The 27,168-nt window shown below is 30.3% G+C and overlaps 3 protein-coding genes and 2 long non-coding RNA genes across 5 annotated transcripts; 3 read left to right on the forward strand and 2 right to left on the reverse strand.

Annotated features, from left to right (window-relative positions):
- Positions 1 to 2,781: 2,781 nt before the first annotated feature.
- Positions 2,782 to 3,188, forward strand: LOC119688609. Its single transcript, XM_038103282.1, has 2 exons — positions 2,782 to 2,947; positions 3,028 to 3,188. The coding sequence occupies exons 1-2, from the start codon at positions 2,788 to 2,790 to the stop codon at positions 3,186 to 3,188; spliced, it is 321 nt and encodes a 106-aa protein (XP_037959210.1). The 5' UTR covers positions 2,782 to 2,787.
- A 6,402-nt stretch (positions 3,189 to 9,590) lies between these two features.
- Positions 9,591 to 10,717, forward strand: LOC119690249 (probable serine/threonine-protein kinase clkA). The gene is made up of 2 exons (XM_038105269.1): positions 9,591 to 10,229; positions 10,296 to 10,717. The coding sequence occupies exons 1-2, from the start codon at positions 9,614 to 9,616 to the stop codon at positions 10,499 to 10,501; spliced, it is 822 nt and encodes a 273-aa protein (XP_037961197.1). The 5' UTR covers positions 9,591 to 9,613; the 3' UTR covers positions 10,502 to 10,717.
- A 2,172-nt stretch (positions 10,718 to 12,889) lies between these two features.
- LOC119689175 lies at positions 12,890 to 14,909 on the reverse strand. The gene is made up of 6 exons (XR_005253377.1): positions 14,789 to 14,909; positions 14,676 to 14,729; positions 13,825 to 14,088; positions 13,511 to 13,751; positions 13,123 to 13,448; positions 12,890 to 13,017 (listed from the first exon to the last, which is right to left on the reverse strand). It is a non-coding gene; the product is annotated as an uncharacterized LOC119689175 (long non-coding RNA).
- Positions 14,910 to 20,177: 5,268 nt separating this feature from the next.
- LOC119690092 (probable serine/threonine-protein kinase clkA) lies at positions 20,178 to 21,307 on the forward strand. Its single transcript, XM_038105083.1, has 2 exons — positions 20,178 to 20,816; positions 20,883 to 21,307. Exons 1-2 carry the CDS (start codon positions 20,201 to 20,203, stop codon positions 21,086 to 21,088), a joined length of 822 nt encoding a protein of 273 aa, XP_037961011.1. The 5' UTR covers positions 20,178 to 20,200; the 3' UTR covers positions 21,089 to 21,307.
- Positions 21,308 to 23,469: 2,162 nt separating this feature from the next.
- Positions 23,470 to 25,489, reverse strand: LOC119689182. Its single transcript, XR_005253380.1, has 6 exons — positions 25,369 to 25,489; positions 25,256 to 25,309; positions 24,405 to 24,668; positions 24,091 to 24,331; positions 23,699 to 24,028; positions 23,470 to 23,593 (listed from the first exon to the last, which is right to left on the reverse strand). It is a non-coding gene; the product is annotated as an uncharacterized LOC119689182 (long non-coding RNA).
- Between the last annotated feature and the right edge of the window lie 1,679 nt (positions 25,490 to 27,168).

Consider the following 27,168-nt stretch of genomic DNA (forward strand, 5'->3'; position numbering starts at 1 on the left):
AAATATAAAAAAATTTATGTCAAAAAAATAAAAAAATTTTTGTTAAAGCAATAAAGATATTTTTGCTGGATAGGGACACCCTAATCACTTTAGCGGTATGAAAAATAGATAGTAGCCGATTCCCAGACCTACTGAATACGCATATAAAATTTGGTAAAAATCGGTAAAGCCGTTTCGGAGGAGTACGGTAACTAACATTTTGACAATGTTAATTTTATATATAAGATATTTAAGTTTGAAAAAAGAACATTCACTGAGCAGAAGTACTCAGCGAAGGAATAATTATATGGAAGTACCAAGATACGAGAGGTCATTTAACGTCGACAATATCTGTTGTAATTCCCTATAGATAAACCAGAAACACAAGAGCCACCGAAGAAAGTCAAGCAATCCCGCACAAAGGATTTATATTTAGGACATCTCTATCTTTTATAAATAAATTCTTTAAATAACATACATATTTTGTTTTTGTTTACATGTTTGTTTCATTGTTTATAATAATATACGTAATTATACTTATATATATTATACTTAATTAACTTAATTAACTATACTTAATAAAGAAGTATAAATAAAAGAAATTTAAAAGGAAATGTAATTTTGAGTATTTTGGTCAAAATTCATAAATTTATTGTGACGATTTTGGAAAGGCTGACGATACGCTAGCACTAGCCGTTACAAGTGTAGCGAGGGAAATATCATGTACCGGACACCACTCGCAGATGGGCGCCAAATGCTTCTCAAGCTAAATAAAATTTTCTGAAAATTCAATTTTTTTTTAATCTATTACTGGAAAATGTATTTTAAAATAGCTCGACCTTCATGTCGAGGTTACCTTGATTGGGACTTTACTTCTTCCGTAGTATCAAGAGATCCGATTCTGTGTTGAGCAGAAATGAAGTTGACGTTCCCGAATCTTATACAGTGAAATAAGTTAGCGCTGTCTACTAATCGACTGGGCGTTGATTGAGACGTGCTAAGTTTCTTGCCTTTGCGATTTTTGTAAAGGCACATCGCTGGAGGAACTCACGAGCATGCACTCTAAACTGCAATGAAACCAGCAACAATCAGAGTGGGATAAGTTTTAAAAACTACTATCATAAGTTTGCGAAAATATTTAAATTTATCTCAAGTACAGATTACAGACAAATTACAGATACAGATAGTCAAAAAGCTGTAATAGTAATCGTATAATTAAAATTGGAAAACACTAACAATAATAATAAACACTAATAATGCTCACAGACCAGTTGCTTAGCACCACTTCTCTCTCGCCATATCATTGATACAGTACAATGTGCAGAGACATCTAACCAAGGATATAGATTATGCTGAATTCTAAGATGCTGCATATTTATGCCAAATGCTCTGGAAACTATAATACATATTCTGTAATGAATTTTATAATGAAGTCACATCTTAAGTTATCCTTCTACCCTTACAGCTTACAGCTATAAAAGAATGAAGCGAAATGATAGTTCCACGGTGAGGTTTTTGTGGGTGCCGTCAATTATTTCCGATGATGTAAATTTCTGTTTTCTCTTAAACTTCTTGTTATTGAATTTATCATTTATTATTAAAAACCTATTAACTTAATATCTGTTAATGAATATATTAAGTAGTGTTCTAATTTTTGTTTAATTTTTAGATGCTTAAAGTTCAAAAAAATACATGATTAAAAAACATATTTCTTATCAATAAAAAAGGTGTTTAAAAATTGCAGTTGTTTCATTCGATACTTCATTATCTGCTTCAAACGCAAGAAACCACGTGCGTTTCTTGAAAGTAGAATTTTAACGACCAATGAAACCTGAAACATTAATGGCAATGCTTGCGTCAGCCAAAATCAAGGAATGACATACATATGTCAAATGTATTTCAAAACTTTCCCAGGAAATTTTTATTTATTTATTTACTTGATTTATTATTATAAATACTACAAAACCCATTACTACTATATTAACATATTTTTTATGGCGACATATGTTAGGTGGGAAGTGACTGTAGCTCAGAAGCTTGATCAGTAATTTTGAGTTGAGTTCGGAGCGCGGAAGCTTAACAAGTGAAAAAATTTTTTTAAACTTTAATTTAACATCTTACATATAAATTGTAAATATTGTGATAAGTCGTAATTATGTTAATCATTGATAAGAAATAAATTATATTAGGTAGGTCGTGAAAATAACCTGTGAAAATTAACTTGCCTTCATCAAACCAATAATCTCTATTTGAACTAAAATATTGTTAGACATGTCATTCTAACCACATGACAAGTTGCACATAAATCTTGAAAATTTATGGTATATGTCGAAGCACGAACTGGTAAGAAAATACTATTTTAAATAACCCAATTAAAATCCTTAATACTCTATCGATCCTTAACATCACGCTCAAGTTCACATCGAAATCCATCGTTGACAAAATTAACATAAACCACTTGAGTAAAATGTTGAGCTACACCTTGTTAACTTATCCCTTAACTTTACTCACTATTCGCATTTACAACATTTTATATATTTTTTACACATATAGTATACTGTTGATAGATAATATGTATATTTCAAGTTGCTGATCAATTTTAGTAGCCTCGCAATTACTGATCTCGATATATGAAACTCGATTGTGTCGTGAAGTAAATACAAGTTTTGTTATTACTTTCATTTCGCATTAATCTGATAATATTCAAGTAAGAAAGCCGTTTACGTATCAATTACTTTAAAATGAATTGAAGTAACTGAGTTAATGATTTTATCATGAATACTTAATGTTTATTAGTCATCTATCATAATGGACTTATCTCCAACAACAACTGATGATCTTCCTACTGATTGTTCAACAAGTAAAGTGGAAATTTCATCAACTACACAAAATAATAACTCAACAATGTTGGAACCACCGTTTTATTGTTTCGAAACCAACTACGAAACCTTCCGAGAACACTTGAATGGTGAGCTGAATATTTCCACTTTATAGTATAGCAACTCCAGAAAGCTTAAACTGAGTGAATAAAACTTTTGGTTCTTTAAGGTACTTATCATTTAACAGGAGATCAGGATCTCATAACTTACACAGGATTACATGACACATTGACCCATTTTAGAAATACTAGAATCAACGAATCATTATCTTCATACTTAAGTAATATTTTGGAAGTAGCTGAAACCACAACTGTGAGTATTTTCTTGTAAATATTGGTTTCTTGCACAAATCGATTAATCCAATAACACTGGCTGACCAAAACATTTACAATACCAAGCATAAAATTCCTAATTCTTAACTAAATCCCATTTTTGAGATATATATAAAATCCATTGAAACCGACTGAACATTGAAAAAGATTTTAATCAGCTGTTGTGGATGAATTTTTAAACAAATCTTGATGAAAAACCCTTAATCTTAAGAGTTCTTAAAAGTTTAAACATTTTTAATTGGTTTGCAAAACTCTGAAGTAAATTTTCGAAATTTTACGAAAGGTTTTTCATTCTTCCTTCGGCTTAGGACATGTGAAGCAAAAACCACAGCAAACATGAATTTTACATTTGAGAATAATATTGAGAGAACAACACATACATATAAAAACATATTCTGCTAAATGAAATTGCAAATACCAAGGCTTTATTTTTTATAAATAAAGAAATTTTTAAATAAAATACTTCAATTTTACGTTCTGTTATTCTTCTTGGAGATTATGGTTCCTATATACTGGACTGAATTATACTGGTGTTTTCTTGTTTGGAGCACCCGAAGTCGTGCTTAAGTTTGTTTCTTTCGATATTGTGACTTTCTCTTGGTTCGGGAAAATATTTGTGGCTTGTTTGCATTTTTTATTTTTTATTATAAATAAATTATTTACAAAATTGATATTATAATTACTAATTATATTTACACGATATTTAACATTATACATTCAACATTGTATTATGTTATTATTATGCTTGTCAAAACTACGATGCTATGCTTCTTTTTCTATTTTGGTCGTTCTTCTATTAAGTTGGTTGTTGTGCCAATTGAAATTGTTTTTGATACTAGATGGCACTGGAGTAAGTGTTGCGGATTCGCCACAGTACTCCTCCCTTAGTAGCTAGACCAATGGACTTGCTTACTGATTGCTTAGTGGGCAACGCTACTCTAACTGGTCTTTTAACTCAAAAGTTACTTTCTTTGTTGCTCGGGTCAGTTGTTTTTTCTTCGTGGGTTCGCCGCTTACATCCATTTCGATGAAACTGACCTCACCATGGGCTAGAAGAATGCCGGTTTTAATCTGTTTATTGCTAGGTTTTCTAGGTTTTCGCGTACGTCAACTGTGAAAAGCATATGATTGATTCTTTTAATTATTTTGTATGGTCCAATATACGGTGGTTCTAATGGTTTCTTTAGATGATCTGCTCTTACAAACACATGGGACGCACTATCCAACACCATGTGAACGGAAACAGCTCTGATTGAATGAGTGGAAGTCGGAGTTGGTTTAACTTGTCGTATATGCTCACATAATGTTTTTAGGAATTTTTGTATAGGCGTCCGTTTATACGCATTCTTACGGTAGGCGCAGTGCTGTACCATACACTATTTCTGCTGCTGATGCGTTGATGTCTTCTTTGACACAGGATCGAAGTTCTAACAAAACTGATGGTAATAATCATATGCATGTGTTCTAATCTCGTGCCATGAGTGCTGTCTTCAAAGTGCGATGAAATCCCATTTGATTCCGAGTTCTACGGAGATATGCGTATTTTCTCTGTGTAAGCAGTTTGTTAACATGTTGAACAGCGTCGATTTAATTTGAGTTCCCTGGTCAGTTGTTACTGTTTTGGGAGACCCAAATTGCAATATCCAAGTTGCATAACAACTTTCTGCGACTGTGTCAGCGGTGATATCTTTGAATGGAATGATCTCTGGCTATCGTGTAAATCTGTCTATCATAATTAGTACATATCTATAACCATAGCACTCTGGAAGTATTATTAAATCCAAATGCACATGACCGAATCGTTGATCTAACTGCGGAGGGAGTTTGTTGTGTCTGCTTATATTTGTTTGTTAACAATTTTGGCATGATCGCACCCAGTTCGCAACATCTTTGCGGATTGACACCCACACATACTTACTACATAAAAATTCAGTTGCTGAATTCACACCTGCATGTGCTAAGAAGTGTACTGCATCAAATGCTTTGTAGAGCAATTTTTTTTTTATTTTTTATTACTACGACGAGTAGCTTGAATCTAATCAATACTATATGTTACAAGCATAAATAAGCAATTTTCTACACAAATTATTTTACATTCTAACTTAATGCCATGTCAGCGACATTTCGTCGTTTTAGTCGTCTTTGTTGTCCATACGAGGTTATGATGTTAACAGCTTCTGTGCTAACATGTTGCTGCAACCTCAGTTTATGACTTGTTGCTTTCTTTTTTATTTCTTCAGCGACTGTGGACAATTTTAAATCGCGGTGTATATCGCTGTTCCTAAATGTACCATGGCACTTTTAAAATGAACCTTGATCTGGAAACGTTGGGTTATTTCGATGTTACTTTGGCTAGCGCTCCCCCATAGTTCAGCGCCATATGACCATACAGATTTTAAAATTTGATTGTATAGCAGAATCTTGTTTTGCATAGTTAGTGTGGACTTGCTGCCAATCAGCCATTCCATTTTTCGCAACTTCGTATCAAGCTCGTCTTTTTTCTTTTTTATGTGTTCCTTCCAGCGAAGTTTTGCGTCCAATGTTATACCAAGATATTTTGCAGTGTTGGCATATGGTATCTGAATACCTTGAATCGAAATTGAAAAGTACTGTATTTTTTTATTTGTAAAATCCACATGAACCGATTTAGCAGAATTCAGTTTGGTACGCCATCTTTTTGTCCAATTGCCTAACGAATCTGTAGCTGTTTGTAATTTGATTATTGATTCTTCAACGGAGTCAGTAATCGCCAAAATAACAGAATCATCAGAAAATGTTGCAAATTTACTTTCAGTTGTTATTGGCAAGTCCACTGAGTAAAGCAGGTATAGTAGTGGACCGAGTACACTCGCCTGAGGTACACCAGCTTTTATCGCGGATAGATTTGAGTAACAGTTTTGATGTTTCACATAAAAAACCTCGTGGTAATGTAAGATTTCACAATCGCAAAACATGACGACGGCAAATATGTTTCTAGTTTATTCAGAAGACCTTTGTACCAGACTTTGTCGAAAGCCTGTGCGACATCGAAGAATACAACAGAACATACTTTTACCTTCAGCAGCCCTTTCAATTTCATCGATAATGCGGTGTACTTGATCTATAGTCCAATGCTTGCCATGAAAACCAAATTGGTAATTTGGTATTAGCTTTCCGGATTTTATTATAGGCATTACTCTTGTAGAATAACTTTTCAAAGAGCTTCGAAATGGTTGGTAAAATTGAAATTGGTCTATATGACGATATCCTAGCGGCTTGCCTACTTTTAGTAACATTTTCACCTCTGTGATCTTCTATAGGCTCGAAATATATTTAAGATTTATTACTGCATTGAATTGCATTAACAATTTGCGAACAGCTTTATCTGGTAACTGCTTTAAAACTTCGAATGTTATAAGGTCAAAGCCAGGCGCCTTTTTATTTTTCAAATCTTTTATTGCTGATTTTAATTCGCGCTTTGTTATTCGATCGATTTGCTGGTTTCTACTTTCTGTGGCAATCAGTAATTCATTACACTGTACATCATTAGGCTGAAATATGTTTGTCAGGTTATTTGCGAAAGCTTCGGTTTTTCCTCATTGCTTCTAGCCCATTTTCTATTGCTGTATTTGAATGTTGGTGTGAAGGTAATGGGTTTCTTTAAGTATTTTGTCGATTTTCCGATTTTTTGTCAACTCCAAGTGATGAAATATAATTTTTTACTGACTCATTTTTGATAAGACGAAGCTCAGTTTTTAAACGTTTAGTAACTTCTTAATAAAGAATGCATTTATCTAGAGGAGATCGAGTTTGATGCCATCTTTTTCTAAGTTTCCTCTTTTCATTTATTAGACTCATAATTTTCCTTGGATAGTTCTTCCCTACAGTTTTTCTTTTATATTCAAGGATACCGTTCCAAGCTCCTTTTTGAATTTGCTTAATGAACTGATCGTAGTGTCTTTCAAGTTCATCACAAGTGCTCAGTGGAGTTGAGAGGTTTACACTGTTTTTAAGCAATGCTTTAAAAAGGGTCCAATCTGTAGATTTATTAGTTAGTTATGGACCGGGATTTTTCGTTATGATCGTATCAATTTAAGTTAAATATATTGGCGAATGGTCGGAGTGCAGATTTAAGCCTAGCTTGATTTCCATGAAGTTTGATGATATTTTTTTTGTGAGAAACAAATCTATAAGGTCAAGCAATTTATTTGGATCGGTCGGTCAATAAGTTAGTTTTTCTGGTGATATGAATTCGCATCCCGTTTCTATTGCAGCCCTATACAGTTTTCTTCCCTTTGTTGTTGTGACAGTTGTTGTTTGAAACATTTAAGTACTACATTTGTTTTCGTTATAATGACCTATGCTTTTTCGAACAATTCTTGCGCAATGATGACGAAATATACGGTCTGATAATACCTGTGAACACGTCATAAAATGCTGGCATGTTAAGTTGTAACGAAAGTTTCTGCAACTGTAGTGCTGAATTTGATCCTCATAATTGTTTTAGCACTTTGTTTGTTTTTTGATCCTTGCTAATCGTCTCCCTCTCTAACATAGGGTTTTATGTTATTGGAGTTTTGTCATTCTTTGTTGAGCTTTTTGGAAGTTCATTTAGTGAAGTTTGCAATTTAGCTGATTGCGGAATGCACTTATGGTGATAATTAAAAATTCCTCGAAAATGCCGAATTTCTGAGCATTATTTAACCCGAAAGGCATTACTATAAATCCGAACAAACCAATGGGTGTGCTCACAGCGATTTTGCATTTGTTTTCAGCTAACATTGGTATGTGTAGTATGCTCTGTGGATGTTGATTTTTGAGAAGAATTTGCCGTTTGTAGGAATGTCGACAAAAATGTTATTTTGTCTGTATCGACATCAGTTTTTTCCGTAGCTAAAATATGCTTCGAATTTGATATTAAAATTATTAAATACGTTTACACGATATTTAATATTATACATTCAACATTATATTATGTTGTCATGATGCTTGTCAAAACCGCAATGCTATGCTTCTTCCTATATTTTGGAGACATAAGTTGGTTTTTGTGCCAACAGGATTTGTCCTTGATACTAGATGGCGCTGGAGTATGCGTGGTGGATTTGACACTTGTTCTTTGAATTATTATCAATCAAAATAATTTTATTTGCTTTGGCAATTTCAATTTTGAGCCCTTATTGATTTACCTGAAGATTTAATTGCGGATTGATAATTTAAGACAATCCAAGTCTTCTGAATTTAGCGTAATACATCCATTTAAGTAATTTTCACTAATGTAAGAATGCTGTGGTACAATTCCTTCACAATCGCTCTTACAATATTTTCACAATATATTTACAATATATTTACAATGAAAATAAGTTTTTAAAAGTACTCAAAACTTACACTGTGGCAACACCACACTTTCAATTTTTTACTTTCGTTAAGAACGTATAAGCTGTCTGTATTTGCCAACACAATTTTCGTTTTTATGCTTATTTTGTAAATTTGGAATTTAATTTGTTGAAATAAAAGTTTTTAAATTTATAAAGATTGTTTTTGGTGAGTTACCAAATTGTGTTTGAAATCTGGCATTAGCCCATACATTTCGTTTTAATCAATTCCAGCTCTATTAATTTGAATGAATAATTCAATTTGTAGATATACCGACAGAATACTGCAGATATAATCGTAGTTTTGTCCGCTAGAAATCCCACCATGCAGACAGCATCATTTTTTATTCAACCGGTTAATCTTTCCTTTTCCACATATCTGTTGTGTTATGGGACCTAGTTTTCGTCTCCAAGGAGTTATGGTTATTACAAATAAATTTTTTCCTGATGTTGATGTTTCAAATGAAAGGTTCATGCAATTCTTCGAACCACCTTCTCGTTCAAAGTCATGATTCTTGTCAAACATTTATCATTTTCTTGACGTTCGAGAAATTAGTCATAGAGAAAACTGCAATATTATTCCTGTAATAATATATACCATAAAACAAATTATACGAATGCGATTAGGTTAATCTCTAAGCGATTTCATGAATTTATATTTGGATGCTTGCATCAATCAATGTTTTTTTTGATTTTCATTAGCTTTAACTGATTATTAGCCAGAACTCGATTCATTTTTCACATCAAAATCTCCACAACAAAATCTTTCAATCCAATTTTGGCAGAAGTTCTCTATCAACACAACTTTTCCACATCTACAGAATAATTTTTTTTAATTTCAACATTTTTAGTTTTTCTTTTTTATAAAAGTATATTCGATGAAGAACGGTTGTGTAGTAATAAGGGTTAAGTGTCAAGTAGGTTACAGAAAAAGACATATAAGTGAAATTCTTTCTGCACTTACCTGATTTCATATTAAATTTTTGGATACGAATTAATGCTATAATATAAATGTTTATAAATAAAAATTAATTAAATATTTATTTATTAGATTCTGTCACAAAATTTAAAAATGAGACCATATCAGCAACATAACTTCTGTGGAAAATATTACAGAGAACGAATAAATTCTCGGAATAATAGAAGTCGTCCATATCAAACTCCTCGTTATAATAGAAACAACAATTATCACAGTTATTTTAACCAACTAGAGGATTATCAAAACAATCACTTTAATCGTGGTTATAATACTATGACAATTCGTCCACATATTCGAAATTATAACACTAGTTCAAATCAGAGATTCCATTATAATGGAAACTACATTAACAATAATAACTTCAGTTATAACAATCAATCCACAGTTAGTCATCAGTTAATGAGTTATCCTCATCGTGATTATAACACTGGTAATTTCAGTCAATATAACCAAAATTATAATATTAGTTCGAATAATGAAATTCAAAGGAGTTACCCACGGATTTGTTCCAATGATGAAAAACGTCACGACAAAAAAAAATCAATTATATCAGAGAGATATTCAAAAGATCTGCCAATCACAGTGCCTTATATACATTCGAAAGAAGAGTATGAATCACTGAAAAACAATAATATGAACATCGTGCATGATATAGGAGCTCCATTGAAATCCGATGATTTTTCTGCAAAGAGCTTAACTGGTGAATTAAGTAAGTTTACTGCCATTATAATTGTATTGAATATAGATTTAAAAGGTGTACTAAAAACGATTGCAGGTCAAAATCCAGAAATTGACGAAACATCGAAAGATGACAAAGACACAACTGAAATGAGCTTGTCAGATAGAGCAAGTAAAATGGGTAATAATTTTGCTCAATTTGAAAACCTCTCTTCGCAAGATAGCTGTCAACTCGTCATTGATATGACAGATGTAGTGGATAATTGTGTACACTGTAGCAAATCATTGCTCAACTATTGGTAAAAACACATACAAATGATAGTTTTCCATTGTTTTTATAAAAATAAGTTTGTTTGTAATTAAAGTGCTTCATTTGTCACTGAAAACATTTCCCTAACCCTCACACTTTTTATAGTTTTCACATTTTTCCAGAGTAACAGTGTCGTTAGTCTGGTCAATTTTATTTGCATTATAATTTCATGATATGTCTTAAGAATTACATACCATAAACATAAATATAAATATAAATATAAATATGAAGATAAATTAAAGATTTGTACTTAACTCTTAAATATCGCATGCCTTATATTAACACCAACCATTTGCAGCTTTTTTTAAATACGTAGGCTTATGCTGAGTTCTAGAGCTTGTTTTCACTGTTATTGTGAACTACAACAATAAAATGGAAAAAAATGACTCGTCTTCTGAAATACTGACATTCTCTTTCGTTTATAATCTGCTCTACGATTATCAGGAGCAAAATGCAGGTGAGCATTTAAATGTTTGTATTGAGTATATAACTGTTCGCCAATTTATATGGTATTCGTAACCGTGATTGAAAATTATCGACAGGAACATGCCCAACAAAATGGAGCATATGCTAATTAAAAAAAATCTTTTACAAGAAAAAAATTGTTACGATGTTCAATCTCAAACTTCCCTGACCAAGCAGAAGTAATATATTTGTTTGATTACTGCTTATAGGCATCACATCACTGCTGACAAGGCAGTTGCTTAGCACCACTTCTCTCTCGCCATATCATTGATACAGTACAATGTGCAGAGACATCTAACCAAGGATATAGACTATGCTGAATTCTAAGATGCTGCATATTTATGCCAAATGCTCTGGAAACTATAATATATATTCTGTAATGAATTTTATAATGAAGTCACATCTTAAGTTATCCTTCTACCCTTACAGCTTACAGCTATAAAAGAATGAAGCGAAATGATAGTTCCACGGTGAGGTTTTTGTGGGTGCCGTCAATTATTTCCGATGATTTTTTTGAAATTCTGTTTTCTCTTAAACTTCTTGTTATTGAATTTATCATTTATTATTAAAAACCTATTAACTTAATATCTTTTAATGAATATATTAAGTAGTGTTCTAATTTTTGTTTAATTTTTAGATGCTTAAAGTTCAAAAAAATACATGATTAAAAAACATATTTCTTATCAATAAAAAAGGTGTTTAAAAATTGCAGTTGTTTCATTCGATACTTCATTATCTGCTTCAAACGCAAGAAACCACGTGCGTTTCTTGAAAGTAGAATTTTAACGACCAATGAAACCTGAAACATTAATGGCAATGCTTGCGTCAGCCAAAATCAAGGAATGATATACATATGTCAAATGTATTTCAAAACTTTCCCAGAAAATTTTTATTTATTTATTTACTTGAACATGGGTTCTACTACTATATTAACATATTTTTTATGGCGACATATGTTTGGTGGAAAGTGACTGTAGCTGAGAAGCTTAATCGTTTCCAGAAGAATTCGTGGTACATACTTTTATACCCCATATTTCCCTATATAGCCTTTCAAATCATGTGAACATACCTTAATGATTAAGGTTTTCTTAAGAAGCTCTCTATTAATTGTATAATTATTCAGTATATTTATTCAGTATTAACTAAATGGATCTTTTTGATACACAAATATAATTATATACACAAATTGAATTATATAGTCTATTATTATATTTCTAACAATTTATCATTTAATATACAAAAATGTTATTTATTTAAGGTTTTAATTTTTAAATTAGAATTGAAGATGATTAATAAATTGATTTAATAATTCTTCAATACAAAAGTTCAGTCAGATATATAATAATCTAATCCATTGTGTAAATATTAGATGCTTTATTCTATTTTGAATCTAACATATCAAATAAACCTAAAGATATATCAAACGATCTTATCAATTACATTAAATTATATATCAGTTTATGTGATTAATTACATTAAACAAAAAATTATTTAACAAATATTTTTATGTAAATTATACTCAGTCAATAATATTATAGGAGTATTAATTATACTACTTTAGTTATTGAAACTAAGGTATTTTTAAAAACACGTGTTTTGAGTGACAATTAAGTGTTTCAATAAATATAAGCAAGTGATCGCCATTAAAACTTTGGTTTAGAGAAAATAATATGAAAACATGATTATTTGAACATGATTATTATTTATTAAAAATAAATAATTTAAACATTTTGCAGTACATAGACAATAACTTTAATTTTAGAAAGTAATATATGCTCAGTTTTAACCACATAAATTTGTAATCTTTAGTATAAATATTTAGGAAAATAAAAACCTCACATTTTCTTTTAGTTTATATTTTTAATACTTTATTTTAAATATTTGAAGAATATATATTTAATTAATTCAAATTAATTTCAGTTGAGTCACTTTAATTTAACATTAATAGTTATTATTATTAATTTAATAACTAGAGTAGTCGTCTCCCAGTATCTCCAATAAGGATCAATTTTAACGAATCACAGACCCCAGAATTGTACTGCAGCTGAAAATAAAAGTAGCTGAAGTTTTTGTACTCATTAATGGCAATAATTTGAATAATAAATTTGTTTAAATTATTGATAAAAGATTCTAATAACACGCATCTTACTGTTCCAGAAACTGCTATAGATTCGCCACCGATAATGTTTCTTAAAAAATTTATTTTAAATGCTGCATAATATTAAAAATATTGGCAGCTATATCAGTGATCCCAACGACAAACCAGTGGCCATTAAGTACATTTTGGAGATTAATAAATTATTTCAAATACACTTTTCAATATTCATAGAGAAGAATAGGTGTAACACCAAAGGAGGTCAAAATTCAAACTGATTTTGTTTTACAGGCAAAAATTTATTTCTAAAGCCTTCTCTCCATCCCATTTCAAAGTCCTGGGGAAGTTTATGGTGTAAATAAAAGTTTTCTAATAGTTAACTTAAAGATGATACAAAGATTATGTAAGGTAGTATTAAATAAAAAGAATAGCCGGCTCTTACTTGAAAACTTTGGAAACAGACAGAGTTAAGTCCTGTAAAAACTGTTAAGTTGAAAATCACGATGATTTCACATCTCAATATGTGCTCATGTGATCAATTTAACAGTGCAGTTCACTTCAAATCACAGTCAAGTTATTAGTACAATCGATCTTTGAAATCTAAATTAATTCTAATCCAGTTGATAAGAATGGTTGGTTTTTTAATGTATCAAGTCCGGGAGTTGTAAAGCAATGACTCATCACTGTTCAAATGATGTAAAAACAGGAAATGATTAGTTGAAAACTATATTCATAATGGAAAGAACTAAATTTTACCTAGTGACATCAAATGAATATAATATAACACAGTTTAAACCTATTTCGGTAACGCATCAATAGAGTTTTTTGTCAATTCCGGTTATTATTGCCAAATCCAGTTGAATTTAAAATGAGATTCCTGAACAATGATCATCACGATTTTTTATATATCTTTTAAAATAAGTAATTGGATTTTGAAAACTGATGAATAAAACACATTATTTTTTTATTCGTCTGTACTAGTTATGTATAGTTTAGTTGTAATTCCAGATTATATACAAACTGCAAATAAAGAAAACGTTAGACAATATATGACATGAATATGCGACAAATAATAACATAAATTAGTTATAATTAACTAACTAAATTTATTAAACTTTTTAAATAATTAAAAATTTAAAAATACGAAACTCTCAATTTTGATCTTTTTCTAATAAGTATTGAATCAGTTGAAAATATTTCTTTTTCTAAATTATTGTTGAGAAGCACGGATTTGAAATATATGACAAATATTTTCAGGGCTAAGAATTTTAAATGATTTGGCTCGGAAGTTCGAGGATCTCTGAATTCACCTACCAATTGTTTTATAGTCAACCTTTTGAAGAGTTTTTACTTTTTCAAACATCTTCTAGATATTAAATAGTAGTATAATGCAAATTACAATAAAGAAGTTATTACACATATTCAATAGTTTAATTTGATCTGTTGATATCAGGACATCAAATCGACACTAAACCGAAAATATTAAAAAACCGATATTTTTACAGGAACGAAAACCAGAACCCAACCGAAATTTTTTCCTTTTGAAGCGGAACGGAAACCGGAATGAAAAAATTCCGGCTCGTAGCCCTGATTGATCTAATACTTACCATATAGGTCACCATTCAGATTTTAAGCTGTAAAATGGTGTTTCATATATGCGTCTATAATACAAAAAAAAAACAAATAAAAGTTCTATTTAAACATGAAAACATAAATATACTTTCTTGCCTCATTCCAATATCATCCAATTAATAACGCAAGTACCAATTTATATATGTGTATATATAAGTACATATATTTATCAAATGTAACCATAAATTTAAATAATTGGGATTCTTTTGCGTTTCCTTAAACTAATAAATTTTGAATATTGTGTGCAACCAGAAAGAGAAAATTTTTGAACAAAAAAATATTTAATTATTTGGGATATCAAAATTTTTTGAATTTCAAAGCCGACATCTTTAAATTGGAAAATTTTACTTCATTTTACTTTGACAGGAAAACTTTGCTAACAAAAAAATCAATTTAATTTAGTAAATTGCACAATGACGCTTTACACCGGAGTGCCACATGTGTAAGCAACACCTTACAGGGAAATATAGACCTTAGGGTGGAATACTTCCAGGAATGGAAGATTTAAATTAACAATGACAAAACCAAGGCTATATTCATAACACGAAAGAGAAGGCAACATCCTCCAAGAGTGAGAGTCGGTGACACGGAGATACGGTTGAAGGAAAGCATAAAATACCTGGGGATCACTTTTGACAAACGGATCAATTGGTATAAACGTAAGAAATGCAAACAGAATAGCTGCTCTAAAACTCCACATTTTCTAAAGCCGCTGTTTAATAATAATCACTTTAACCTCAAAAACAGAAAGTTAGATTAGATTAGATTATGCTGGCAGGCCACAAAGGCCACGCGTAGACCACTAAGGTCCATTGCGATACCAGATCAGAGTCTTGTTTTAGCGATTGTAAGCATCACTTAAGATGCGCGTTTCATTAGCAAAATTTATTAAGATGCCAACAGAAACCTCAGGTATGTACTCCAGTGCTGCAAAACTGAAAGCTCCCAAGTATTTTTATCGAGTTCTCGAAAGAGCCGGGCAATTACACATCAGATGCTCTAGACAGAAAGTTAGTATATACTCAAATAATTAGGCTAGCACTACTGTAAGGATGTGTTATATATAGCAATGCCTCAAATACTCCCATAAAGCAATTACAGATAGCACAAAAGCTGGCTATAAGAAGAGTATTTAACATTTTATAGTATATTAGAACAACACACATACACAGAGATCTAGGGATCGACTCAGTGAAAATATATATCAGGGACAGAGGCTTAAAATTATTCACAAAAGTTGTTACGCTGCCCAACCCCGCCCTAACAAACCTCAAGTCCACCTCAGGACCCACAGGAAGATATGCGGACCTACAGTCTATCATCAATTAAAAGATAAATAAACGATACGAATTTCTGCACAGTTAAAGCCTAATGCGGGGCAGGGAGAAGCCCCCAGCCACAAAACTGTAAAAGTGCGCAATAGCACTAATTCAAGATACCACAACACATCAAATTGAACGAATCATTTGATTGAAATCAAATGAAAACGCAGAATTTTTACTTAAATTTTTATGAACTTAGATCAGTTTTTTATGGATTGAGTTCCTGTATTACGTTGCATTGTTAATGCAGGAAAACTTGAAGATTTATCGTGGTTTTATGGTAAGTGTTAAACATCTATATATAGTTTCTGTAGTTAAAGTCTTTGTTTATTCTCTTAGTCGAGAAGCGATAAAACTCACAACTTATACTATATGGAAATAATTTACTGGATGTTTAGTGAATTTGTGTTAATGTATAAATAAAGGTTTTCGGAATAAACAGACTAAGTTGATTTATTCCTAATCAATGTGTAAGTACCTAATAATCTAATAAGAGGTTATTGATATGTTAGTTGTTTCCTCTTCAACAATATGGTGACATAATTACTAATTGCTAGCTACTCTTATTTGGAAAATCCTATTGTTGCTCACTAAACACTTGTATATTGTATATTAAATATACTTGTAGTTGAATTTATTGTCATTTAGGGTATAAATACCATATAAATCTTTACCGAAACACTTAGATAACGGGATAGGTTTCAAGATTGATTTTTGTAAATATATTGAAGTTCACTGGAGTCAATATATTAAGTTTACAATCTTTTTATAATTTATTTACCATAGTAAGATGTTTAAGTTGAAAGAGTAATTTTTTTCACAACATAACTGTAACAGCCTTTAAATATAAACAAACTGTTTATTGGCAACTACTTTTGCAACAAAATCAGTGCTTTTGGCAGAGGAACTATTCAAGATTATTACTGATTATTATCAGTAATAAGTATGTATATTAAATTATAGGATCATTTGAAAGTTAAAAATGAGTGGTGACCAGATGATGTTTGCGATGCAATCCTTTTCAATAAAACACTTAGTCCATATAAATTTTGGTTTTAGAAAACAGTCTTCAAGTCCATAGCTAAATAAAACAAGAAAATGTACTGTTCAGTCTATGCTCCTTGGATTGTGCTATCAAAACAAGGTTGAAAAGTTGAAGTCTGATTTATTACTATTTTATTGTATTATATTAGAACTTCTGAACTGTTATTTTAATTTTTGAATAATCGTTCATTTCTTTTAGTTAATATAAGTGTTCTCTACCTTAATGGAGGAGATTAATCCTCCAGTAATCACATCACTCATGGTCCAGTGCCAGCTCACAGTGGGAGCAAAAGATGCCTCTCGACATAAATATGTTAAAGTTTCATCATTGTCTATAAAACTACTCCAATATACTATATGTACTGTAAATTAAGTTCTTGTATACCATATATATGCCGGTATTCATTCATTATCTATATTATTCAATTATATATGAAGCAGATGAAGTTGACCTGATGGAAAATTACATATATTGTGTATTACGTTGGATCATATTTGGAATTTTATTTTCCGTTGTTATTCATAACTATTTATAGTAAAAATTATTTCTTTCTAGAAGTTTCTTGTAAATACTGTAAAAGTAAATGTTTTTCTTTTGTGGTAATAATTAGTATATGAAAAAAATCACATATTTTTTTTTAGTTCTACGACAGGAAAAAATAGATCGAACTCGTTAACACGGTCACACGGTAACACGGAAAAATGATAAAATGTTATAGTCCTGATTGAGATTTTTGAAATCTTTCGGGATTAAGCTGTAAGTGAACATTTAAATTAATTGATTTTGTTGTTGCCTATTTTTTCATTTGAGAAATGTATGATAAACGTATCCACCTGATCGCATGCCGAATTGCGCCGTAGTCACGCCGACGCAAATAATCAATCAAATGTGAAATATATAGTAGGATAAATGGCATCTGACCAATTATTTAAGGTCAAAAATACATGCAAATTGTTGCATCTGAAGCTAACAAATGAAATATTAAAATTTTTACACAAAGTTACATTTAAAATTTGTAGTCACTAAATAGGACTTTGTTTATATATTATGAAGGCAACAAGTAAAAGCATATGTTCTCCTAATAAAAGAAGGGAGTTTTTGAAAACATAACTAAAGGTTTTTAATTTTGTAGAAATAGTTAAAGTCAATTCATAAGAGTTAAAATTTCATAAATTAAGGGTCGATTTCAGAGTCGTAACTAAAATCTTAACACTAATTTAAGAAATGCTAACGTCATCAACTTCCCTGAGTTAATTCATTCAATCAAGTTAGTTCTAACACTTAAGTTTCGATTGTAAACTCAGCCCTAATTAAATTTAATATAATATACGATTTATGATATATTATATTTTTTGTTCGCTAGTTTACATATATAAATATAAATATTTTTGCACAAGGTTTGACACAAGATCTAATTATTAAAAACGTGCTACAAGGCTAATCAATTTTCTTAGTATAGAGGCTAATTAAGAGTTTATCCAATAGCTGTACATCTCAACAGCTATTTTGGGATGTTGAGGCTACATGTCTACGCACTTCATTGCTACGTTTACAGACCCCGATCTTTAACTATGTTTTGATTACGGGTAGTCCACTTTGCAGTATAGTGTGAATATTGATGTATTAGTATTATGTATTAATAAAAGTTACTCTCTGATAATTGAACTATAACTTTTTGAATTTTGACAGTATTGCAAGTTTTCAATATTCAATATTTTTTTTTTTTTAATAACAATATATCTTTATGGAGTCGCTTTTATTTAACGCCTAACAAAAAGTTTTAGAATCTTAAAAACTACAATGAAATATGAGAATTTATTTGTAAATTATTTTTGCCGTGTCCGGGGCGCTCTCTATATCATAGCCCTTATTGATTTACTTGAAGATTTAATTGCGGATTGATAATTTAAGACAATCCAAGTCTTCTGAATTTAGCGTAATACATCCATTTAAGTAATTTTCACTAATGTAAGAATGCTGTGGTACAATTCCTTCACAATCGCTCATACAATATTTTCACAATATATTTACAATATATTTACAATGAAAATAAGTTTTTAAAAGTACTCGAAACTTACACTGTGGCAACACCACACTTTCAATTTTTTACTTTCGTTAAGAACGTATAAGCTGTCTGTATTAGCCAACACAATTTTCGTTTTTATGCTTATTTTGTAAATTTGGAATTTAATTTGTTGAAATAAAAGTTTTTAAATTTATAAAGATTGTTTTTGGTGAGTTACCAAATTGTGTTACCAAATCTCGCATTAGCCCATACATTTCGTTTTAATCAATTCCAGCTCTATTAATTTGAATAAATAATTCAATTTGTAGATATACCGACAGAATACTGCAGATATAATCGTAGTTTTGTCCGCTAGAAATCATGCCATGCAGACAGCATCATTTTTTATTCAACCGGTTCATCTTTCTTTTTCCACATATCTGTTGTGTTATGGGACCTAGTTTTCGTCTCCAAGGAGTTATGGTTATTACAAATAAATTTTTTCCTGATGTTGATGTTTCAAATGAAAGGTTCATGCAATTCTTCGAACCACCTTCTCGTTCAAAGTCATGATTCTTGTCAAACATTTATCATTTTCTTGACGTTCGAGAAATTAGTCATAGAGAAAACTGCAATATTATTCCCGCAATATTATATAAAACAAATTATACGAATGCGATAAGGTTAATCTCTAAGCGATTTCATGAATTTATATTTGGATGCTTGCATCAATCAATGTTTTTTTTGATTTTCATTAGCTTTAACTGATTATTAACCAGAACTCGATCCATTTTTCACATCAAAATCTCCACAACAAAATCTTTCAATCCAATTTTGGCAGAGGTTCTCTATCAACACAACTTTTCCACGTCTACAGAATAATTTTTTTTAATTTCAACATTTTTAGTTTTTCTTTTTTATAAAAATATATTCGATGAAGAACGGTTGTGTAGTAATAAGGGTTAAGTGTCAAGTAGGTTACAGAAAAAGACATATAAGTGAAATTCTTTCTGCACTTACCTGATTTCATATTAAATTTTTGGATACGAATTAATGCTATAATATAAATGTTTATAAATAAAAATTAATTAAATATTTATTTATTAGATTCTGTCACAAAATTTAAAAATGAGACCATATCAGCAACATAACTTCTGTGGAAAATATTACAGAGAACGAATAAATTCTCGGAATAATAGAAGTCGTCCATATCAAACTCCTCGTTATAATAGAAACAACAATTATCACAGTTATTTTAACCAACTAGAGGATTATCAAAACAATCACTTTAATCGTGGTTATAATACTATGACAATTCGTCCACATATTCGAAATTATAACACTAGTTCAAATCAGAGATTCCATTATAATGGAAACTACATTAACAATAATAACTTCAGTTATAACAATCAATCCACAGTTAGTCATCAGTTAATGAGTTATCCTCATCGTGATTATAACACTGGTAATTTCAGTCAATATAACCAAAATTATAATATTAGTTCGAATAATGAAATTCAAAGGAGTTACCCACGGATTTGTTCCAATGATGAAAAACGTCACGACAAAAAAAAATCAATTATATCAGAGAGATATTCAAAAGATCTGCCAATCACAGTGCCTTATATACATTCGAAAGAAGAGTATGAATCACTGAAAAACAATAATATGAACATCGTGCATGATATAGGAGCTCCATTGAAATCCGATGATTTTTCTGCAAAGAGCTTAACTGGTGAATTAAGTAAGTTTACTGCCATTATAATTGTATTGAATATAGATTTAAAAGGTGTACTAAAAACGATTGCAGGTCAAAATCCAGAAATTGACGAAACATCGAAAGATGACAAAGACACAACTGAAATGAGCTTGTCAGATAGAGCAAGTAAAATGGGTAATAATTTTGCTCAATTTGAAAACCTCTCTTCGCAAGATAGCTGTCAACTCGTCATTGATATGACAGATGTAGTGGATAATTGTGTACACTGTAGCAAATCATTGCTCAACTATTGGTAAAAACACATACAAATGATAGTTTTCCATTGTTTTTATAAAAATAAGTTTGTTTGTAATTAAAGTGCTTCATTTGTCACTGAAAACATTTCCCTAACCCTCACACTTTTTATAGTTTTCACATTTTTCCAGAGTAACAGTGTCGTTAGTCTGGTCAATTTTATTTGCATTATAATTTCATGATATGTCTTAAGAATTACATACCATAAACATAAATATAAATATAAATATGAAGATAAATTAAAGATTTGTACTTAACTCTTAAATATCGCATGCCTTATATTAACACCAACCATTTGCAGCTTTTTTTAAATACGTAGGCTTATGCTGAGTTCTAGAGCTTGTTTTCACTGTTATTGTGAACTACAACAATAAAATGGAAAAAAATGACTCGTCTTCTGAAATACTGACATTCTCTTTCGTTTATAATCTGCTCTACGATTATCAGGAGCAAAATGCAGGTGAGCATTTAAATGTTTGTATTGAGTATATAACTGTTCGCCAATTTATATGGTATTCGTAACCGTGATTGAAAATTATCGACAGGAACATGCCCAACAAAATGGAGCATATGCTAATTAAAAAAAATCTTTTACAAGAAAAAAATTGTTACGATGTTCAATCTCAAATATCCCTGACCAAGCAGAAGTAATATATTTGTTTGATTACTGCTTATAGGCATCACATCACTGCTGACAAGGCAGTTGCTTAGCACCACTTCTCTCTCGCCATATCATTGATACAGTACAATGTGCAGAGACATCTAACCAAGGATATAGACTATGCTGAATTCTAAGATGCTGCATATTTATGCCAAATGCTCTGGAAACTATAATATATATTCTGTAATGAATTTTAAAATGAAGTCACATCTTAAGTTATCCTTCTACCCCTACAGCTTACAGCTATAAAAGAATGAAGCGAAATGATAGTTCCACGGTGAGGTTTTTGTGGGTGCCGTCAATTATTTCCGATGATGTAAATTTCTGTTTTCTCTTAAACTTCTTGTTATTGAATTTATCATTTATTATTAAAAATCTATTAACTTAGTATCTTTTAATAAATATATTAAATAGTGTTCTAATTTTTGTTTAATTTTTAGATGCTTAAAGTTCAAAAAATACATGATTAGAAAACATATTTTTTATCAATAAAAAAGGTGTTTAAAAATTGCAGTTGTTTCATTCGATACTTCATTATCTGCTTCAAACGCAAGAAACCACGTGCGTTTCTTGAAAGTAGAATTTTAACGACCAATGAAACCTGAAACATTAATGGCAATGCTTGCGTCAGCCAAAATCAAGGAATGATATACATATGTCAAATGTATTTCAAAACTTTCCCAGAAAATTTTTATTTATTTATTTACTTGAACATGGGTTCTACTACTATATTAACATATTTTTTATGGCGACATATGTTTGGTGGAAAGTGACTGTAGCTGAGAAGCTTAATCGTTTCCAGAAGAATTCGTGGTACATACTTTTATACCCCATATTTCCCTATATAGCCTTTCAAATCATGTGAACATACCTTAATGATTAAGGTTTTCTTAAGAAGCTCTCTATTAATTGTATAATTATTCAGTATATTTATTCAGTATTAACTAAATGGATCTTTTTGATACACAAATATAATTATATACACAAATTGAATTATATAGTCTATTATTATATTTCTAACAATTTATCATTTAATATACAAAAATGTTATTTATTTAAGGTTTTAATTTTTAAATTAGAATTGAAGATGATTAATAAATTGATTTAATAATTCTTCAATACAAAAGTTCAGTCAGATATATAATAATCTAATCCATTGTGTAAATATTAGATGCTTTATTCTATTTTGAATCTAACATATCAAATAAACCTAAAGATATATCAAACGATCTTATCAATTACATTAAATTATATATCAGTTTATGTGATTAATTACATTAAACAAAAAATTATTTAACAAATATTTTTATGTAAATTATACTCAGTCAATAATATTATAGGAGTATTAATTATACTACTTTAGTTATTGAAACTAAGGTATTTTTAAAAACACGTATTTTGAGTGACAATTAAGTGTTTCAATAAATATAAGCAAGTGATCGCCATTAAAACTTTGGTTTAGAGAAAATAATATGAAAACATGATTATTTGAACATGATTATTATTTATTAAAAATAAATAATTTAAACATTTTGCAGTACATAGACAATAACTTTAATTTTAGAAAGTAATATATGCTCAGTTTTAACCACATAAATTTGTAATCTTTAGTATAAATATTTAGGAAAATAAAAACCTCACATTTTCTTTTAGTTTATATTTTTAATACTTTATTTTAAATATTTGAAGAATATATATTTAATTAATTGAAATTAATTTCAGTTGAGTCACTTTAATTTAACATTAATAGTTATTATTATTAATTTAATAACTAGAGTAGTCGTCTCCCAGTATCTCCAATAAGGATCAATTTTAACGAATCACAGACCCCAGAATTGTACTGCAGCTGAAAATAAAAGTAGCTGAAGTTTTTGTACTCATTAATGGCAATAATTTGAATAATAAATTTGTTTAAATTATTGATAAAAGATTCTAATAACACGCATCTTACTGTTCCAGAAACTGCTATAGATTCGCCACCGATAATGTTTCTTAAAAAATTTATTTTAAATGCTGCATAATATTAAAAATATTGGCAGCTATATCAGTGATCCCAACGACAAACCAGTGGCCATTAAGTACATTTTGGAGATTAATAAATTATTTCAAATACACTTTTCAATATTCATAGAGAAGAATAGGTGTAACACCAAAGGAGGTCAAAATTCAAACTGATTTCCTTTGTTTTACAGGCAAAAATTTATTTCTAAAGCCTTCTCTCCATCCCATTTCAAAGTCCTGGGGAAGTTTATGGTGTAAATAAAAGTTTTCTAATAGTTAACTTAAAGATGATACAAAGATTATGTAAGGTAGTATTAAATAAAAAGAATAGCCGGCTCTTACTTGAAAACTTTGGAAACAGACAGAGTTAAGTCCTGTAAAAACTGTTAAGTTGAAAATCACGATGATTTCACATCTCAATATGTGCTCATGTGATCAATTTAACAGTGCAGTTCACTTCAAATCACAGTCAAGTTATTAGTACAATCGATCTTTGAAATCTAAATTAATTCTAATCCAGTTGATAAGAATGGTTGGTTTTTTAATGTATCAAGTCCGGGAGTTGTAAAGCAATGACTCATCACTGTTCAAATGATGTAAAAACAGGAAATGATTAGTTGAAAACTATATTCATAATGGAAAGAACTAAATTTTACCTAGTGACATCAAATGAATATAATATAACACAGTTTAAACCTATTTCGGTAACGCATCAATAGAGTTTTTTGTCAATTCCGGTTATTATTGCCAAATCCAGTTGAATTTAAAATGAGATTCCTGAACAATGATCATCACGATTTTTTATATATCTTTTAAAATAAGTAATTGGATTTTGAAAACTGATGAATAAAACACATTATTTTTTTATTCGTCTGTACTAGTTATGTATAGTTTAGTTGTAATTCCAGATTATATACAAACTGCAAATAAAGAAAACGTTAGACAATATATGACATGAATATGCGACAAATAATAACATAAATTAGTTATAATTAACTAACTAAATTTATTAAACTTTTTAAATAATTAAAAATTTAAAAATACGAAACTCTCAATTTTGATCTTTTTCTAATAAGTATTGAATCAGTTGAAAATATTTCTTTTTCTAAATTATTGTTGAGAAGCACGGATTTGAAATATATGACAAATATTTTCAGGGCTAAGAATTTTAAATGATTTGGCTCGGAAGTTCGAGGATCTCTGAATTCACCTACCAATTGTTTTATAGTCAACCTTTTGAAGAGTTTTTACTTTTTCAAACATCTTCTAGATATTAAATAGTAGTATAATGCAAATTACAATAAAGAAGTTATTACACATATTCAATAGTTTAATTTGATCTGTTGATATCAGGACATCAAATCGACACTAAACCGAAAATATTAAAAAACCGATATTTTTACAGGAACGAAAACCAGAACCCAACCGAAATTTTTTCCTTTTGAAGCGGAACGGAAACCGGAATGAAAAAATTCCGGCTCGTAGCCCTGATTGATCTAATACTTACCATATAGGTCACCATTCAGATTTTAAGCTGTAAAATGGTGTTTCATATATGCGTCTATAATACAAAAAAAAAACAAATAAAAGTTCTATTTAAACATGAAAACATAAATATACTTTCTTGCCTCATTCCAATATCATCCAATTAATAACGCAAGTACCAATTTATATATGTGTATATATAAGTACATATATTTATCAAATGTAACCATAAATTTAAATAATTGGGATTCTTTTGCGTTTCCTTAAACTAATAAATTTTGAATATTGTGTGCAACCAGAAAGAGAAAATTTTTGAACAAAAAAATATTTAATTATTTGGGATATCAAAATTTTTTGAATTTCAAAGCCGACATCTTTAAATTGGAAAATTTTACTTCATTTTACTTTGACAGGAAAACTTTGCTAACAAAAAAATCAATTTAATTTAGTAAATTGCACAATGACGCTTTACACCGGAGTGCCACATGTGTAAGCAACACCTTACAGGGAAATATAGACCTTAGGGTGGAATACTTCCAGGAATGGAAGATTTAAATTAACAATGACAAAACCAAGGCTATATTCATAACACGAAAGAGAAGGCAACATCCTCCAAGAGTGAGAGTCGGTGACACGGAGATACGGTTGAAGGAAAGCATAAAATACCTGGGGATCACTTTTGACAAACGGATCAATTGGTATAAACGTAAGAAATGCAAACAGAATAGCTGCTCTAAAACTCCACATTTTCTAAAGCCGCTGTTTAATAATAATCACTTTAACCTCAAAAACAGAAAGTTAGATTAGATTAGATTATGCTGGCAGGCCACAAAGGCCACGCGTAGACCACTAAGGTCCATTGCGATACCAGATCAGAGTCTTGTTTTAGCGATTGTAAGCATCACTTAAGATGCGCGTTTCATTAGCAAAATTTATTAAGATGCCAACAGAAACCTCAGGTATGTACTCCAGTGCTGCAAAACTGAAAGCTCCCAAGTATTTTTATCGAGTTCTCGAAAGAGCCGGGCAATTACACATCAGATGCTCTAGACAGAAAGTTAGTATATACTCAAATAATTAGGCTAGCACTACTGTAAGGATGTGTTATATATAGCAATGCCTCAAATACTCCCATAAAGCAATTACAGATAGCACAAAAGCTGGCTATAAGAAGAGTATTTAACATTTTATAGTATATTAGAACAACACACATACACAGAGATCTAGGGATCGACTCAGTGAAAATATATATCAGGGACAGAGGCTTAAAATTATTCACAAAAGTTGTTACGCTGCCCAACCCCGCCCTAACAAACCTCAAGTCCACCTCAGGACCCACAGGAAGATATGCGGACCTACAGTCTATCATCAATTAAAAGATAAATAAACGATACGAATTTCTGCACAGTTAAAGCCTAATGCGGGGCAGGGAGAAGCCCCCAGCCACAAAACTGTAAAAGTGCGCAATAGCACTAATTCAAGATACCACAACACATCAAATTGAACGAATCATTTGATTGAAATCAAATGAAAACGCAGAATTTTTACTTAAATTTTTATGAACTTAGATCAGTTTTTTATGGATTGAGTTCCTGTATTACGTTGCATTGTTAATGCAGGAAAACTTGAAGATTTATCGTGGTTTTATGGTAAGTGTTAAACATCTATATATAGTTTCTGTAGTTAAAGTCTTTGTTTATTCTCTTAGTCGAGAAGCGATAAAACTCACAACTTATACTATATGGAAATAATTTACTGGATGTTTAGTGAATTTGTGTTAATGTATAAATAAAGGTTTTCGGAATAAACAGACTAAGTTGATTTATTCCTAATCAATGTGTAAGTACCTAATAATCTAATAAGAGGTTATTGATATGTTAGTTGTTTCCTCTTCAACAATATGGTGACATAATTACTAATTGCTAGCTACTCTTA

This window comes from Teleopsis dalmanni, chromosome X (genome assembly GCF_002237135.1).
Source record: "Teleopsis dalmanni isolate 2A chromosome X, ASM223713v2, whole genome shotgun sequence".
Taxonomy (NCBI): domain Eukaryota; kingdom Metazoa; phylum Arthropoda; class Insecta; order Diptera; family Diopsidae; genus Teleopsis; species Teleopsis dalmanni.

What these genes read in the sequence shown, in the direction of transcription:
- LOC119688609 (XM_038103282.1), top strand. Translation starts at nt 2,788, where the DNA reads ATGGACTTATCTCCAACAACAACTGATGATCTTCCTACTGATTGTTCA. An exon ending in CTTCCGAGAACACTTGAATG is followed by an intron (nt 2,948 to 3,027) that starts GTGAGCTGAATA and finishes TGGTTCTTTAAG; the next exon opens with GTACTTATCATTTAACAGGA.
- LOC119690092 (XM_038105083.1), top strand. Translation starts at nt 20,201, where the DNA reads ATGAGACCATATCAGCAACATAACTTCTGTGGAAAATATTACAGAGAA. An exon ending in GAGCTTAACTGGTGAATTAA is followed by an intron (nt 20,817 to 20,882) that starts GTAAGTTTACTG and finishes AAACGATTGCAG; the next exon opens with GTCAAAATCCAGAAATTGAC.
- LOC119690249 (XM_038105269.1), top strand. Translation starts at nt 9,614, where the DNA reads ATGAGACCATATCAGCAACATAACTTCTGTGGAAAATATTACAGAGAA. An exon ending in GAGCTTAACTGGTGAATTAA is followed by an intron (nt 10,230 to 10,295) that starts GTAAGTTTACTG and finishes AAACGATTGCAG; the next exon opens with GTCAAAATCCAGAAATTGAC.